Source organism: Phaeoacremonium minimum (assembly GCF_000392275.1).
Source record: "Phaeoacremonium minimum UCRPA7 unplaced genomic scaffold PA7_03_scaffold_373, whole genome shotgun sequence".
Taxonomy (NCBI): Eukaryota; Fungi; Ascomycota; class Sordariomycetes; order Togniniales; family Togniniaceae; genus Phaeoacremonium; species Phaeoacremonium minimum.
The window spans coordinates 55527-71624 of NW_006921277.1; the positions used below are offsets into that span (position 1 = coordinate 55527).

At 51.5% G+C, this 16098-nt stretch overlaps 3 protein-coding genes across 3 annotated transcripts; all 3 read left to right on the forward strand.

Annotated features, from left to right (window-relative positions):
- Window positions 1-3336: 3336 nt before the first annotated feature.
- Window positions 3337-4354, forward strand: UCRPA7_4948 (putative twin-arginine translocation pathway signal protein; the record flags this gene model as incomplete). Its single annotated transcript, XM_007917499.1, has 2 exons — window positions 3337-3506; window positions 3562-4354. The coding sequence occupies 2 exons, from the start codon at window positions 3337-3339 to the stop codon at window positions 4352-4354; spliced, it is 963 nt and encodes a 320-aa protein (XP_007915690.1).
- Window positions 4355-6550: 2196 nt separating this feature from the next.
- On the forward strand, window positions 6551-8694 carry UCRPA7_4949 (putative sphingomyelin phosphodiesterase protein; the record flags this gene model as incomplete). The annotated part of the gene is made up of 5 exons (XM_007917500.1): window positions 6551-6661; window positions 6786-6872; window positions 6927-7864; window positions 7928-7989; window positions 8048-8694. 5 exons carry the CDS (start codon window positions 6551-6553, stop codon window positions 8692-8694), a joined length of 1845 nt encoding a protein of 614 aa, XP_007915691.1.
- A 4908-nt stretch (window positions 8695-13602) lies between these two features.
- Window positions 13603-15731, forward strand: UCRPA7_4950 (putative vacuolar atp synthase catalytic subunit a protein; the record flags this gene model as incomplete). The annotated part of the gene is made up of 6 exons (XM_007917501.1): window positions 13603-13642; window positions 13698-13719; window positions 13785-13833; window positions 13890-13974; window positions 14043-15607; window positions 15675-15731. The coding sequence occupies 6 exons, from the start codon at window positions 13603-13605 to the stop codon at window positions 15729-15731; spliced, it is 1818 nt and encodes a 605-aa protein (XP_007915692.1).
- Window positions 15732-16098: the final 367 nt, after the last annotated feature.

Here is a 16098-nt window from a genome sequence, read left to right on the forward strand (position 1 = left end):
ATAGAGGAAGACTGAACGTGCGGGAGATTGTTAGTAAAAGGAGAAAGAGGCTTGACCCACGGACTGAAGTGTATCTTTTGTTTTGTTGATGGTTGGTGTCTGCATTTGAAGAAGCGATAGTATTATGGCCGTGATTGTACTCCTAGTTGGCGGCGCCGAGCTGAACAGACCAAGACTTCAAGTTATCAACTAGCAAAAGAAAGGAAGCATACGTTCTAATACCACCCCCCAATACATTCGCAGGCATACATGTGCAGCTCACCTGATCTTAATGCGTGGACCCGCGTTCAGTACGTGCTCTTGTGCATAGAAAAACGCAGCGTAGATCATGGGCCTGCCTTCAGGCTAAGCAACTTCGCGGCAGAGGATATCTCCGAAGACAGAGGAGGAGGGTGGAAGGCCTAGCTCTGCGGCCCTCCGAGCCGGCCGGCACGGGATTTGCACTCTGTGGAAGGGGGTGGGTGGTGTCGACGAGTTCCTGGAGCAGTGCGAGTCGCAGCTCGCTGGAGATCATCCGCCTATCCAACCATTATAACGCAGAAAAAGGTGGAATGTAGCAGAAAGAATTATCCGATGGAGCGAGCGCGGACCACAGCTTGTTGTTGTTTGTGTGAGTGGGAGTGAGATCGGCGGCGGGACGGCTTCTATACGGCACATCACTGCAGTTCTCTCTCTCTCTCTGTGTGTGTTTGTAAGTTCCATGAGTGCTTGTGCTTGTTCATGCCCTCGCTCGGGATATTTGCTTCCAGTGGAGCGACGAGTGAGGAGGCCGCAGGGGAGGTCTCGGGGGAATATTGTCTCGACCATTGCTGTCCTGTGTATAACTGACGGGCCCGTACTCGAGCCGCCTATTCCTTGACCGCGTGGAGGTATGATGTACCACGGTGGGAGTTTTGACAGGTCATGGCATTTTAAGGTTAAGAAGGTTATCAATCTGTTTTCTCGACTCTATCTGGGTAACTGTATCAAAAACGCCCGGGGGTTCTTGGAAGTGAAGAGTATAACCCAGACATATCCCAGGATCAGGTAGGGAGAATAAGATTAAGGTGAAATTATCCCAGGTATATCTCGCGTCCAAAAACGCCGCCAGTTGCCCCTGGTAAAAGCTAAAATAGAAGCTGCTACCGGTAACTCTGTATTTGCATTGCGGCTTCCTGGATAGGTAGGAGGGCTACGTGACTGCCGTCAGCGGCCGTGATCCAGTTTCCACTGTAATCTATCAGGTATCTATCTCGGTTACCTGCCTCTAACTATACCTCCGCCATCTCTCTTCCATTCGCCATATGGCCGCATCACCTCTTGCCAACCATCCAAATGGTCAATTAAACGGTCTTGGCAGGGGGAACACGAGATCGCAACCAAGATCCAATCCCAGATACAAGATGCGACGCTAGAGCCTAAGTTTGCAGGGAGACGCTGCACACGAAGACCTCAGTCGCCCTCCCAATCTCGTCGGCCCCCGGTGTCCCCTTAAAACACGGCGCACCGACCTACACGCCGCCACAAGATCGACCATCTTGTTTCGTCGTCCTCCTCGTGGCTTTCTTATGAGCAAGCTTCAAGGCTCTTCACAGAGTCTAGGCCAATGAGAAGACGGTCGCAGCGACTAGTACGGCTCAATTTGGACGTATGTACAAACTCGCAGGATCAGAAGAATGGCCACCGGGCGTCTTTTCTGGAGGTCTTCGGAAAGGCCAGACTGCATTGCATGTACAGGATGTACGATGCTCATCCTTCCAAGACATCGCCAAGGGTCCACGACAGGATGGTCGAGGCCCCTCAGCGGATGTACACCGAGGAGACCGCACATCACCAAATCTCGAAGCTTAGCAGCGGTAACAAGTGAGACATTGATCCAGAACTCTGATCATGGAGATATCGAGGTGAAATGAGTTAAGAGTCTTGCTCATGGAAACGTGGGAGGAAGCCTTTTCAGCATGGTCATCCCTGCGACTATGATTTGATCCGAGAAACTGCGACAAGGCTGCGGGCTTTCCAAACTATTCCTTTCGCCTTCATTAGAGATCCGGCTCCATGACAGGGCTCTATCCGTCGGCTGCGAGCTCTACACACGATCTGCTACTCGTCTCTTCCGGGACACTACACTAGAAACGGATTGACAGAGAGTCAGGAAAGAAGCTTACTCTATAGACTACAGTCTAGACAGCTCCGCATGAGTGATAAGCGAGAGTGGGCTGCTGTCGCAAGGGACACTTGGCTCTGAAGTTTTGGAGATTCGGCTCTCTCACGGTCCGCTGGCCGAAACGAGGTTGAGACAGCAGCTCGTCAGAGAACCCCAGCCGAGCCCCGTGCCACCCCTGCCCAGGCGCCCTGCCGCACACTGCAGCTCAACGCCGTTGACTGCCAGAGCCCGCCAAATGCTGCGAAACCCCGGCCTGGCCCCCACTAATTAAGCCCCTGTCAAGCACGCAAGGTCCGTTGGCGAGCCGACTTGCAATTGACCCTGCCAAGGCTGCGCTGTGGCACTCCTGGCTGCTCTCCCGCTTACATCCTCGACTGTACCGAGTGTACCATCTCTACGAGGACAGCCGGACCTTGTACACGGAGGCGTGGGAGCGGCGCTATGCTGCACCATCCGCAAGCCTAGGGGCCTGTCAACGCAACCTTGTTTCGTTTGGAACCCTCCTCATTGGCTCTTCCGAGCCTCAAGACCTTCCTTCGACCTCTCACAGGGCCTGAAAGGGCGCGAAGGAAACGAAACATCAAGATGAGTGCCATCTGAACTCCCCCAGGCCCACGGAGGACAGCCCCTGTGCGTGCCCTTGCTCTTCCTGTTCTCCCGGGCCACGGTCTGAAGCTTATTAGCCCTGAGCTTGGATATCCCGCATTGCTGGTCAGAGGGAACTCGAAGTAGCCGGCTACGGCAAGCTGACCTTCCGTGGACGGCTCCCCACCTGGCAGTCCCTCCCGCTTGGCAGAGTTGCCAGGGCCAGGAAGTTCTCTTTAATAAACCTTCGGCCGTTTCTCTCCTCCTCGTCTCATGTTTTCACCTCTTTCTCCTTCACTCCTGTCCACCACCACCCACTTGCCTTCTTTATAACAAAGCGCTGGTCTGCTTTTGTGGGATCATCGTTTCCACTCACTCTCCTTTTCTGCTGGATAGTCGTCTGTCTCTCTCGTTGGCTTCTCTCTTTTAATACCACTTTAATCAACAACCCAGGCGGGCCTACCAAGAAACAGCTACGCTGCTTCTTCCATTTCTATTACGTTCATTCACCACAACGAGTTGCCGGTCACTGCTCAACCTCCTCCTCTACCTACACCAGAGTCGATCAGAAAAGAAAGGAAAAGATACTTAAGATCTAATCAGTCAAGATGCCTTCCATTATGAAGACCGCCATTGTGGCAGGATTGGCCGCCGTTGCCACCGCTCTCCCATCGCATCCTCGATTCACCTCCAACCAGATGAAGATCCACGAGGTTATGAAGCGCCAGTCGGCAGCAGAGCAGGCATTGGGCATCACAGATCTCGACGTTCTGCAATTGTAAGCCAGACACAGCAGCCATTGGCAGGAATTAAGGACTAACACATCGGAACAGCGCCCTAACATTGGAGTGGCTCGAGACGAGTTTCTACCAGCAAGGTTTCGCCAAGTTCCCAGCGTCAGATTTCACTGCTCTTGGCCTAAGCGAATTGCAAGTAAACGACCTGCTCAACATTGGCGCCTCTGAGGCAGCCCACGTTGAGTTGCTTCAGGGTGCCCTCGCACAGGCTGGCATCCAGCCCGTCCAGCCCTGCACATACAACTTCGATGCCGCTTTTGCGGACGCCAAGGCCATGGTCACTACTGCCGCAGTTCTCGAGCAGGTTGGTGTCTCCGCGTACCTCGGTGCCGCACCCATCCTGTCCGATTCGTCAATTCTTGCCACCGCTGGCTCTATCTTCTCCATCGAGGCGCGTCACCAGACTTTCATCCGTGCTGCCGCCGGCCTCGCTGCCGCCCCGAGCCCTTTTGACACCCCGCTGTCTCCCCAGCAGGTGTTCTCGCTCGCCGCGCCCTTCATCTCCTCCTGCCCCGACGGCAGCAACCTAATCCTGACTGCCTTCCCTACCCTGACGCAGACTTCACCAGCTGCCGATGCCGCTGTCAAGATTGGCGACACCTTGGTGCTATCATCCACTGCCGCAGCCGGTGCAACCTTCTGCGCATTCACCGCTGGTGGCATCCCAGGAGGCACTGCTTTCACCCCCTTCACCGAGGCCGCTGGATGCCAGATCCCTCAGAACCTTGCCGGCACCGTCTACGTCAACCTGGCCAGTGCTGGCCCCTTGGATGGCAAGCTCACGGACAGCATCATCATGGCTGGTCCCTTGGTGTTGGCCATCTCGTAAGAGCAGCCATACTCGGCGCCAGCATCCGCCCCTTGGGGACTGGACGCTGAAAAGGAGCAGTATAAAATCTACAAAAGCATTTTCGGGGAGATGGTGTCTGCATGGATCTACAGAGACAGGAGGACCACTATATCTTCTACCTTGAGATGGCCTCTTGGTATCGACGGGGAAACGGCCGGCAAACTTTAGACGGGATGACCAAATACCTTATTCTTTTCTTTTCACTTCTCCTGGCTACCTATACTAGGTTAGATAGCCTGTATATACCATTATATTGATATATTCCCCCGGGGTTGAGGAGTTTCTTGCGCCAGCGGGAGATATCTACTTGTTTGTTCTAGTTTTATTACTGTTTTCTATGTTACACAGGAGAGTGGGAGAAAGGAAGGTGACGAGAGAAGAGACAGATACCCTCTGAATGAGGCAGATTAGGTAGTGAAGATGCCTTGGCCGAAAGGCCTAAACGATGAATCTTTGAAAGATCAACTCAGCGCTCCCAAATGTATGTGATTGTGACTTGGTACGAGAGTCCCAGATCATTGTGTTTCTTACTAGCAAATTTGTCACTAATTTCGTCGGCGCAAGAACCATACCTATGCTAAATTCCGACTAAAGAGAATTATCATCAGCACACTACAGGGGCGAGCCCTCGATGACCTCGATGATCCAATGTGACAGGACACAAGTTGGAATTTCTGACGGGCTGTAGATCGCAGTGGCGGCCAGGAATTGATCCGTGTTAAGCTTTTGTGAGATCGGAGCCGATCAAACGCAAGACGAGGGCTTACGCGTTGGAACGTCCCGGACCAGCCTGCCAATCAACAGGGGGGGCAGTTACAAGTTCCGGTTTCTTATCGCTCTTCAGAAGCCTGCTTGTTGATTTTTTGACACGATTATAAATCTAGGAAGAGGATCGTCCGTTTTGGTAGTCTGAAATTGCTACGAATTCAAATGATGGCGTAATTACCTCAACTGTTTGGAACTCACTCGCCTTTGGCAATACGAACAAGCTTGGCCACTAAGGCAGCAAAAGCAGATAGATTATAGCAACGTCGCTCTCAGTACCTTAACGGAAGGTCCAAGAGATTTGAGCCGCAGCACGGCCCGGATGAGGGATGGCCTGCCTTTCCTGGATTTATAAATCAAAAGCCTTGGTCGAAGTATCAAGAAATCGTGCAACTGCTCCTCTGGCTAGTTGCATGTGATTTGCGGGGGAATTGGCATCAAACTCCAAGTTTTAAATCGAGGGTCAAAGGTAACCAAGGAGTCGCATATTCGAAGTTGGATGTGAAAGGTACGTGAAGCCATGTCTAGCAGATCCACAGATATGAGGCTCTTCCACAATTTAAGGGTTCTTCTCAGAGACAATTCCTCATAATTTCTACAACGGTTGCTACATGAGCTAGGTGATCTACCGGCGTTACTTGTCCATTATACTATAGCAATTTCTGAGAGCCCCCATGACGTCTCCTAGAATGATTGGTGTTGTCTCCGCACTCCATCTCTTTAATCAGAGGTGGGGTGGTGTCCTCGTTGCGACTTGGACTTGGAAGTGCCGCCGTATTCAGCCAATCATCTTTCACCGTTCAATAAATCAGCTCCCACGTGTTGCAGTGCTCCAACGAGTCTTCCGCGTCTGCAGTCTCGGACTGGGGCATGTCGATCACGTCCATGAGCCGAGGAACATGGCCCAATCTCTACACCGAGAGCAACCCCCAAAAGCTTGATTCCTTCACGATAGATGCTGTACTCCTCTCCTGCCGCCGATATGGGCGCGCAAGCCACTGACGATCCCCGGCCAGCTCGGAGTCCACCAGCCCGCCTTTCAACGGCACACCTTCCAGAAGAGGATCCGCATGTCTTCTTTTGATGATGCTATTGGCCTTGGTGCCGAGAAGGCCCTGCGCGATGCTGCGGAGAATATGCAGGTGCGGCGGGGACGCGTTCAAGCCTCGTTTACTCAGGCCGCTCCTCACTATCTCGTTGTGCTGTGAAATGGCTCAAGGTGACAATCGGTGGTCCGCGGCTTTTCATCTTCGGTAAGCTATAGAAACTGGCCATCGCCACTCGCAATGTTGCTTGGGAGGCTCAGTCACGGCATGCCAGTCAGATCGGGCGACTGATCCCCGGACTTATTCGAAGATTGCTAGGATCAGCCGACAATCGCTTGATTGATAAAATTTCTCGGCTTTCATCATGCGTCCCCTTCACTCACTTGTTACTCTTTCTCTGGGTCTAGGTGTCGCAGGTATAGCTCTTCAAGAGCGCTCACTAGAGGAGAGGGCATTGCAAGTCGCAGAAGGTTCTGTCAGTGAAGTGACAGCGAGGAGCACCGTCGATGACATCTGGGATGCAATCGTGAATGCTGCAGACTGTACAGCTTGCCAGGTTCGCTGAATGATCTCCAACAAAACACTGACAATCATGATAGGCAGTCTTAGTGCTCTTGAAGGGAGTGGCACTTTTGGGTGACAATGCTTTCGTCTCGATAGTATCAGAAGTTTGCAAGCTCTCTGGAGTAAGTCAACTAGCAATTTCGACGTGTGAATTTCGTAGTTGACTCTTCACCTAGGCCGAGGATGATGACGTCTGTGAGGGATCTATTGCGCTCGAGGGTCCCGTCATCGCACACGACCTCCGGGAGATGACCATTGGCTCCAAGACTGCGCAACTGTTCTGCGTGACTTTTCTAGGGCTCTGCGGCTATCCTGATGTCACCCCGAATACCATCACCTTCCCGTCGGCGAAGCCAAGCACTGGACGCCCAGCGCCCAGCGGACAGGAACCGATCAAGGTAGTTCATTACTCAGATATTCACATTGATCCCTTCTACGTGGCGGGGTCGAATGCGAACTGCACGAAGCCGATCTGCTGCCGGAATTATAGCGCAGACGATTCACCGGGACAGACGGACGCGCCGGCCGGCCCTAATGGAGATCATAACTGCGATGTCCCGGTTAGCTTAGAGGATAGCATGTATGCGGCCATCAAGTCTATCGTACCGGATGCTGCGTTCACCATCTTCACCGGTGATATCGTGGACCATGCCGTCTGGAACACGACTCAAGCGCAGAATACTCTAGATATCAATGATGCCTACAATCGTATGGCATCTGCAGGGCTGAATCTCGTATACGGCACGGCTGGCAACCACGAGATGTCGCCCACAAACGCATTTCCCCCGACCGCCGTGGGAAACCAGGCTCAGTGGGTGTACAACCTCTTGTCGGCCGCATGGCAACGATGGCTTGGAGTTGCCGATGCGGCGGAGGCTGAGTCTTTTGGTGCATACTCAGTCAAGTATGCTGATGGAAACCTCAAGGTCATCTCGCTCAGCACGAATATGTACTATGTCCAGAATTACTGGCTGTATGAGAAGACCATGGAGAAAGATCCCAGCGGACAGTTTGCGTGGCTTGTCAGCGAGCTAGATGCCAGCGAGCAGTCAGGAGAAAGAGTGTATATTATTGGACATATGCCTATGGGCACTTCGGACACTTTTCATGATGGGTAAGCTAAACGGACTCTCCCGTGGTCGAGCGGCGATTTATTGGTTGATGCTGACTGTCGTAGGTCGAATTATTTTGACCAGATTGTCAACCGCTACTCTTCCACAATTGCGGCTATGTTCTTTGGTAAGCTCTCAGCCAATCCCATAATAACAGACTGTGTATTAAGACTGAAATGTATAAGGCCATACTCATGTGGACCATTTCGAGATTCACTATTCCTCCTATACTAATAGAAACTACTCAAACGCCCTGGTCACCTCCTACATCGCCCCGTCCTTGACGCCTACATCAGGCCACCCAGCCTTCCGCGTCTACGATGTCGACCCAGTTAGCTTCGCCGTCTTGGATTCAGTCACTTACATTGCAGACATGACCAATCCATCCTACCAGACAACCGGCCCCGTCTGGACCAAGTATTACTCCGCCAAGGAAGCATATGGATCCCTAGTCTCACCACCCGTCACGGAGGCATCCGCAGAGCTGTCCCCAGCTTTCTGGCACAACGTAACCCTCGCGCTGGCAGCTGACTCAAGCGCCTTCAACGAGTACTACGCACGCAAGAGCCGCGGCTGGGATGTAGAGTCTTGCACGGGCTCGTGCGCGACACTGGAGATATGCGAGCTGCAGAGCGGGAGGGCGCAGGACAATTGCGTGACGCCGACACCGGGTGTGCATTTCAGTAAGAGAGCGGAGGAGGATGGAGCGGCTGGGCATGTGGATGAGTGTGGTGTTTCGGTTGCGAGGTCGGCGTTGGCGAGTTTGATGGTGAGGAAGGATATGTTAGAATTACTTGAAAATAAACTGCTCGAGAAGAGGGTGATGGCTTAGATTAGAGTTTCTCAGAGCACTGCAAATGAGGCAGTATGTTGTGTTTATAATCAACTGCTAATTACCCATGGAGCTAGAATGGCATTCCTCTCGCCGCATGTTCTTGATATAACGAATCGAGCTGAACTTGAAGCAAAGTAGCTGTATAAAATTTCGCCCCAATGCTTCTGATTTTATTTTGTATCGTTTAATTTGTAATAACTAGGACTTACCGGCCATATTTGCTTATTATCAACTTATTGACATTGCCCGCCAAGTTGCCGTCATATGATAGATTAGAACACGCAAGAGGATCGTTGTCCCTCGGGTGAGCTCATATACTCTTCGAGAAGTAAAATTATGTTTTCTGCCCCTTGCGAAGGCACTAGCTCCCTTGCAGCTTCCATAGGAAGCTGGCCATCTGTGCAACGTATGCTTGGATCAGCTCCATGGAGGAGCAGGAGCTCTACAATATGAATATTTGCTTTTTCTACAGATACCATGAGGGGTGTTTGTCCGAAATCAGCCAGGTGATTGATGTTTGCTTTTGTTGGTCAGAAGCAGCTCGAGTATAGTCCATTGATCATGTTCAACTGCAACCGAGAGAGGGGTTCGTAGAAAGATGTCCTCTGCATTGACATTCGCACCCAGTTCGAGCAGGCGCTTGACGACTTCCACGTTACCACAGGTACACGCACAGAGCAATGGCGTTTGGCCCCATCTGTTCTTTCGTTCAAGATCAGCGCCAGCGCCAGCCATAATCAGTCTATCCAGAATGAAAACATGCTGAACTGCATGCATTGGTACCGAGCCGTTGTCGTAAAGGTCAAAGATTTCGTGGACATCACAGCCCTTCGCCAGTAGAAGCTCAACAATTTGCAAAAGCCCTGTTGATACCGCACCGAACAGGGCTTGGCTGGTACTCGCACCTTTACTGATGAGAAAATTGGCGATGTCTTCATGACCTCCCAAGCAAGCTGCACTGACTGATGGCCTAGCAAGATCAAGATTAGCCCCTGCGTTGGCGAGAATCTTGACTACCTCGAAATGGCCTTTCTCGGCGACCATTGCAAGTGCGAAGCAGCAAACATTCGTAGTTCGCTGAATTGGTGGATTTAGGACTATGCCAGGAATTCTGAGTAAGGTTCTAATAGCGGGAAGATTGCCTGTACTAGCCGCATAAAATAGAGGTGCACCTCCGGCTCCATTAGGGTCTGCGCCATGCTCGAGTAATAGTTGAGCTACGGGTATATGACCATTGTCAAGAGCTATTGACAGGGGGGAAAGCCCTTTCCCGCATGCAGATTCAAGGTCTAGGCCCGGACTTGTTGATAAGATATATTCGACAATGTGATAAAACCCTCTCTTAATGGCATAATACATCGGCGTTTTGGAGTCGATATTTAGCTGGTCGAAGTTCTCAGGAGTCTCGTGTACCAGTTCCAAGGCTTGTTTTAGTCCAAAATAAGCAATTGTCTGCATTGCTGACATGAATATATCATGTCTTTTATAGGAAAATGGGCAGTGCATTTCAAACTGGGGGAGCACTTGGCCAGCTGCGTTGATTTTCCTCTCGTTGCGCAAAAATGCTAGGATCAAAGACCGAAATCGGGACTCAATCCAGCTTGGAACTTTCTGTGCATGAACGCCCCAATAAGTGGCTGCGTAATTGTAGAGAGGATAGTCGACTAGACGAGAGCGATACTTGCTGAAACCGGATTGAGGTCCTGATTCGAAAGTATCATATGATAGATATGTCAGGCACGCCTCTGCAAGCACAAAATGAACCTCCTCTGAGTGAAGATTCCGTGCCAGGAATTGCTGCGTAGTGTAATGGATTAAGCCGAGGGCTTTTTTATAGCGAGCGCTCCAGTGATTTGCAGCGAGATATCTCATTGTGACTAGTCCTGCACAAACGGAATCCAGAGTTTCGGCGTCTGGTAGGAAATCCTCGTCCATATCTTTCGATCCAGGTTCGATAGCAATAGCGTGACGAAGTTCTGTGATGTCCAGAGGCCTTTGAGCACCAACAAGCCACGAAAATACCTTCTTTGCTAAGACCCGAAGCTCAGGAGGTTGTCCATTGATTCTCTCTAGAGCATCTAAATAAACTTGGTCTAGACCCTCGGAACCCTTTGGAAGATTGTTGACGGCTCTCTTCAAATGACCAATTGAAGGCTGGCTTGCGAGAGTGTCCATGTGCAGACGAGCAAGTAAGAACCTGTTTGTCATATGAGTCTGAGAACGAGCAAGACAATAATCACTGATACTTACATTCCATCGGCTGCTTGGACAATGCTTGCTCGTATCAAGTCTTGTACATCCTGGTGTCTCGAAAGTTTTTGGCCAAATGGACCAGACATGCGACTATTCACATAACTCAAGATATCTTCTTCATAGGCCCGTATCTCCTTCTGAGGTTCCCCTTTGAACCACGAGGCAATTTCTGAGATTGGTCGAGATGTCACTAGAACATTGAAAGGCTTTCGTTCCTGCACAGACCTGAGAGACGATATAAAGTCGAAGGAGGTTTTCTTGTCGATCACGTATTTCTCATCAATAGCATCGACAACTACGAAGCAGCGATCTAAAAGTTCCACCGTCGCAACTATGGCGTCACAGATTTCTCCTTTTGAGGGTCTTTGCCGATTTCCTTGCCATTTCATGTAGAACTTTTTGGTTGTTTCTGGCACACTCTTGAGCCGTCGGGTCAGCTGCTTCAAAATGCATAGTAATAACTCGTTGACTTTCGGTTGCTGTCCTTGCTGATACGTGAGGAATATAAATGCAATGCCCACTTCACTGTCGTCATCGGGCGTATTGATCAAGTGGTTGATTACTGCGGAGGCTATCAGTGATTTGCCCGCGCCAGGACAACCCGGACAGAACAGTGTCTGTCCGACCACCTGTTGCCACTGTGTGAACTCGGGTGACTCAATAAACCACTTGCCGGTCCCCTCCTGTCGCTCAGCCAGGCGGTTGTTGAGATGAACTGAGAAGTCAAGGGCCGTAAGCCACTCCAAAATTCGATCCTTTTCTTCGGAAGCTTGAGCTAGAGATAACTGCTCAATACCGTCTTTGATTTCTTTTGTTTCATTGCGAATCGCCTTGGATAAGGCAATATGATCGTTCTCCAGGGCCAGGTTCATCAGCTGCATCTGTGCTTGAAGATTCTTGATCAGGTCATCGACCTCAGCCTTCTTGAACGGCCAAAGGAGTTTCCTTGCTCCAGTGATAGGCTTCGCAAGCTTATCCTTTATTGACTTCAGTATGCTTCGAAGCTGCTCTAAAGGGCCCTCGGTTGCGTCCAGTGATTCGATGGTGTTTGACCATGCGTCTTTGGGATCTGCTTGAGCCTCCTCCACAGTCTCCTGTAATGTCTTGAGGATGGCTTCGGTAGATCTAACAGCGAGCCGCAGCCTCATGCATTCTTTCGGGCCATCCTTCAATTCTCGTAAGAACGACGATGTAGCAACTGTTAATTCGAGGAGTGCCGTAATGCTTGCAACGAGCCCAACTATTTCCGCCATCGTGCTACGTGTCGTAGCCGACGTCAGGAGGAGATGTTAGAGACTGGGCGTACAGCAGGCAGCCTGCATTATTGTGCGGGCAAGGCACAGCCTCGCACCAGTCACGGGGAATCTCGAGTAGTGCTGTGCAGGTCCTATCGAACAATTGGTCTAAGGCTCTTATGAACATCCAGTTGGTGGGCAACATTTCCCGAAGCTATAGCTATGGCTGGCTCTGTAACCAAGTCTACTCAGTTGAAATGATATACTTCTCACACATGGGTAGACATTGAATCAGAGCCATCATTCCACAACTTGTCATCTTACCTACCGGTAATGAACATACTTCTCTGCTAATCATAAACAAAGGCCCATGCCAAAGTATCAGTTGACTAGCTGTATCGCTCTCGGGAAAGAAATGCCTGATATCTAAATTATCAAGAGCTGGGAGTTTCTTGATAACAAGGAAACCTTCTTGAGACGTGTAGCATGACATAGTTATGTGTCTGACAACCGCGAGCATATTGCTCTTATTCTTGTGGGAAGTCCTGGGGTGTCTGACACGCTAGACTATCCAGTCTTTATACTCCCAATAGTTGAAGATAAGAATGATTGAACAGCAAGAAATCTTAAAAGGCTTGAAAGTGTCAACGGATATATCAATGCATTGAGCCAAGTCGAAGCCGTATCGTACTCTCTAGCCGACGTTTGGAGATGCGGTCTGATTAGGTGGCCGTGCAGGGGTGTGCGGGCATTTATTAGCAACGCCCGCCCCCTCAGATTGCCTGCTTCGATCACTAAACGCTCCGCCATCACCAGAGAGACCTGCTTTTATATTCGACGTTTACGCAGCGTCTTGAAGGGAGCGGTATAAAATCGAGTGGATGCAGCTTGGATTGCGACCCAGATTGAAGGCTCGGCCGTCTCTGGTGGACCTGTTGGTGCACTCAAACTCAACCTCACATTCACACTGCAAGGCGAGCAGCCCGAACAGCTCGAGGCAGCTGGAGGGCCGACCCACTGTTAGCAACGCTCCAGCCACTGCCGCGGCCACTGCATCATCGCCCGCAACAGGAACAGAAACAGGACTATTGCTAGCGTTAGCGGACCAGGGAGCTCTCGACCTGTCCGACTTGGAGCCACCTGCACTCGAGGTGGTGACAGCTGCGCAACAGCCTCTTCCAACCTCTCCAGCTACACCAAAGCTTCCCCCATCGGCGCCGACGTCACCCTCAGACTTCGCATCGCCCTCTTTGCCTATCACCACTCCTCTCGCATCCCCTCCCTCCGATACACAGCTCTCAAAGGATCCAATTGCGCCGCCCAAGATGGCTCCGGTAAGCTTCTCTTATTCCCTCACTCACCGAGAGGTGCTCCGTGCTGTTGCCCCGCAGGTTCGAGACTGACCTCCATCTTCAACATGCAGAAACCCTCAACGGACGGCGACGCTGTGCAGCATGGTAAGAGCTTCAAACACACTGCAATTCATCACCCTTACTAACTCGGTCCGTACAGGCAAGATCTTCTCTGTCTCCGGGTTCGTACCAAACTCTCGATCACCAAAGCTCGTGCAACCTCCGAGCTCTTACTGACCACATCTAGACCCGTCATCGTTGCGGAGGAAATGATTGGTGTTGCTATGTACGAGTTGGTACGGTCACTGGAACTATCGTCTTTATAAACTCGGATGGGGCTAATGGGCAATAGGTCAAAGTTGGCAACGATCAGCTAGTAGGAGAAGTCATTCGAATCAATGCCGATCAGGCAACTGTCCAGGTCTACGAGGAGACCGGTATGCCCACATCAAAGCCTCTATTGCTATCAAAAAGAATAAAAGAGACTGACATTGACAAATAACAGCTGGTGTCAAGGTTGGCGACCCCGTCTTCCGAACCGGAAAGCCTCTGTCCGTCGAGCTCGGCCCCGGCCTTCTCAACAACATCTACGATGGTATCCAAAGACCTCTCGAGAAGATCTCCTCCATGTCCCAGAGCATCTATATCCCGCGAGGCATCGCCGCCCCTGCCCTCGACCGCGAGAAGAAATGGGACTTCACACCGTCCGTCAAGGTTGGCGACCATATCTCGGGAGGCGACGTCTGGGGTACCGTCTACGAGAACTCCTTCATCACAGTCCACAAGATCCTCTTCCCTCCCCGGGCTCGAGGAACCATCACCAAGATTGCCTCCAAGGGTAGCTACACCGTCGACGAGAAGATCCTGGAGGTCGAGTTTGACGGCAAGAAGAGCGAGTACGGCATGATGCAGACTTGGCCCGTCCGAGTGCCCCGACCTACCACCGAGAAGCACTCCGCCAACAAGCCCTTCCTGGTTGGCCAGCGTGTGCTTGACGCTCTGTTCCCCTGTGTCCAGGGCGGTACCGTTGCTATTCCTGGCGCTTTCGGCTGTGGCAAGACTGTCATTTCACAATCTGTGTCGAAATTCTCCAACAGTGACATCATTGTTTACGTGGGCTGTGGTGAACGAGGAAATGAGATGGCTGAAGTCTTGAAGGATTTCCCCGAGCTATCCATCGAAGTCGAGGGCCGTAAGGAGCCTATCATGAAGCGCACGACTCTGATTGCCAACACCTCCAACATGCCCGTGGCTGCGCGTGAAGCTTCTATCTACACTGGTATCACAGTTGCCGAGTACTTCCGTGACCAAGGCATGAATGTCGCCATGATGGCTGACTCGTCTTCTCGATGGGCCGAGGCGTTGCGTGAAATTTCCGGTCGTCTGGGAGAGATGCCTGCGGACCAAGGTTTCCCCGCTTATCTTGGTGCCAAGCTCGCCTCCTTCTACGAGCGTGCTGGTAAGGTCCAGACGCTAGGCTCGCCAGAGCGTGAGGGTAGTGTTAGTATCGTCGGCGCCGTTTCACCGCCCGGTGGTGATTTCTCAGATCCTGTCACCAGCTCTACGCTCGGTATCGTGCAGGTCTTCTGGGGTCTCGACAAGAAGCTGGCTCAGCGAAAGCATTTCCCGTCGATCAACACTGGCGTGTCGTACTCCAAGTACACCATGATCCTGGACAAGTGGTACGAGAAGGAGTACCCTGAGTTCCCGAGACTTCGTGACCGCATCAAGCAGCTACTATCCGACTCCGAGGAGCTGGACCAGGTCGTGCAGCTGGTCGGCAAGTCGGCGCTGTCCGACCCCGACAAGATCACGCTCGACATGGCGACGCTGCTCAAGGAGGACTTCCTGCAGCAGAACGGCTACTCTGACTACGACCAGTTCTGCCCCATCTGGAAGACCGAGTGGATGATGAAGCTCATGATGGGCTTCCACGACGAGGCCCAGAAGGCTGTCGCTCAGGGCCAGAGCTGGGCAAAGGTCCGTGAGGCTACCCAGGATCTCCAGGGCCAGCTGCGAAGCTTGAAGTTCGAGGTGCCGAGTGAGGGCGAGGAGAAGATTTGCAAGAAGGTTAGTGAACTAGACCATACGCGTGCTATTTTTTTTTCATGTGACTTGCGCTGACAACTTTCTCTAGTATGAGGGCATCCAGCAAACCATGTTAGACAAGTTTGCGTCTGTGATGGACGAGTAGGCTGGCTGGTAGAGATGACGTGGTTATGGCACAGCCCAAAGCGTGAGTGGCTTGAATGGCAACAGGTCCGGTGTGTCCTCTATCTAAGGTGACTTGCATTGTACGTAAACCCCGGAAGGAACATATAGATACCTGCAATCTTGGGGGGCGGGTTCGTTCGAAGGAGCCACCGCGATGTGCCTGTGTTTCTGTTAGGGTAAATCTGCATTCCTTTTCTTCAATATCAAATCAATACCATCTATATCCTCGTGCACACATGCAGATATTCACAATGTTTAAGAGTAGCAAAGGTATCTCATCATTAACGCTTGATATATTCCGGCCAGAGAGTATGTACGTAGCTATGCTGGGATCTTATCATTCGTCA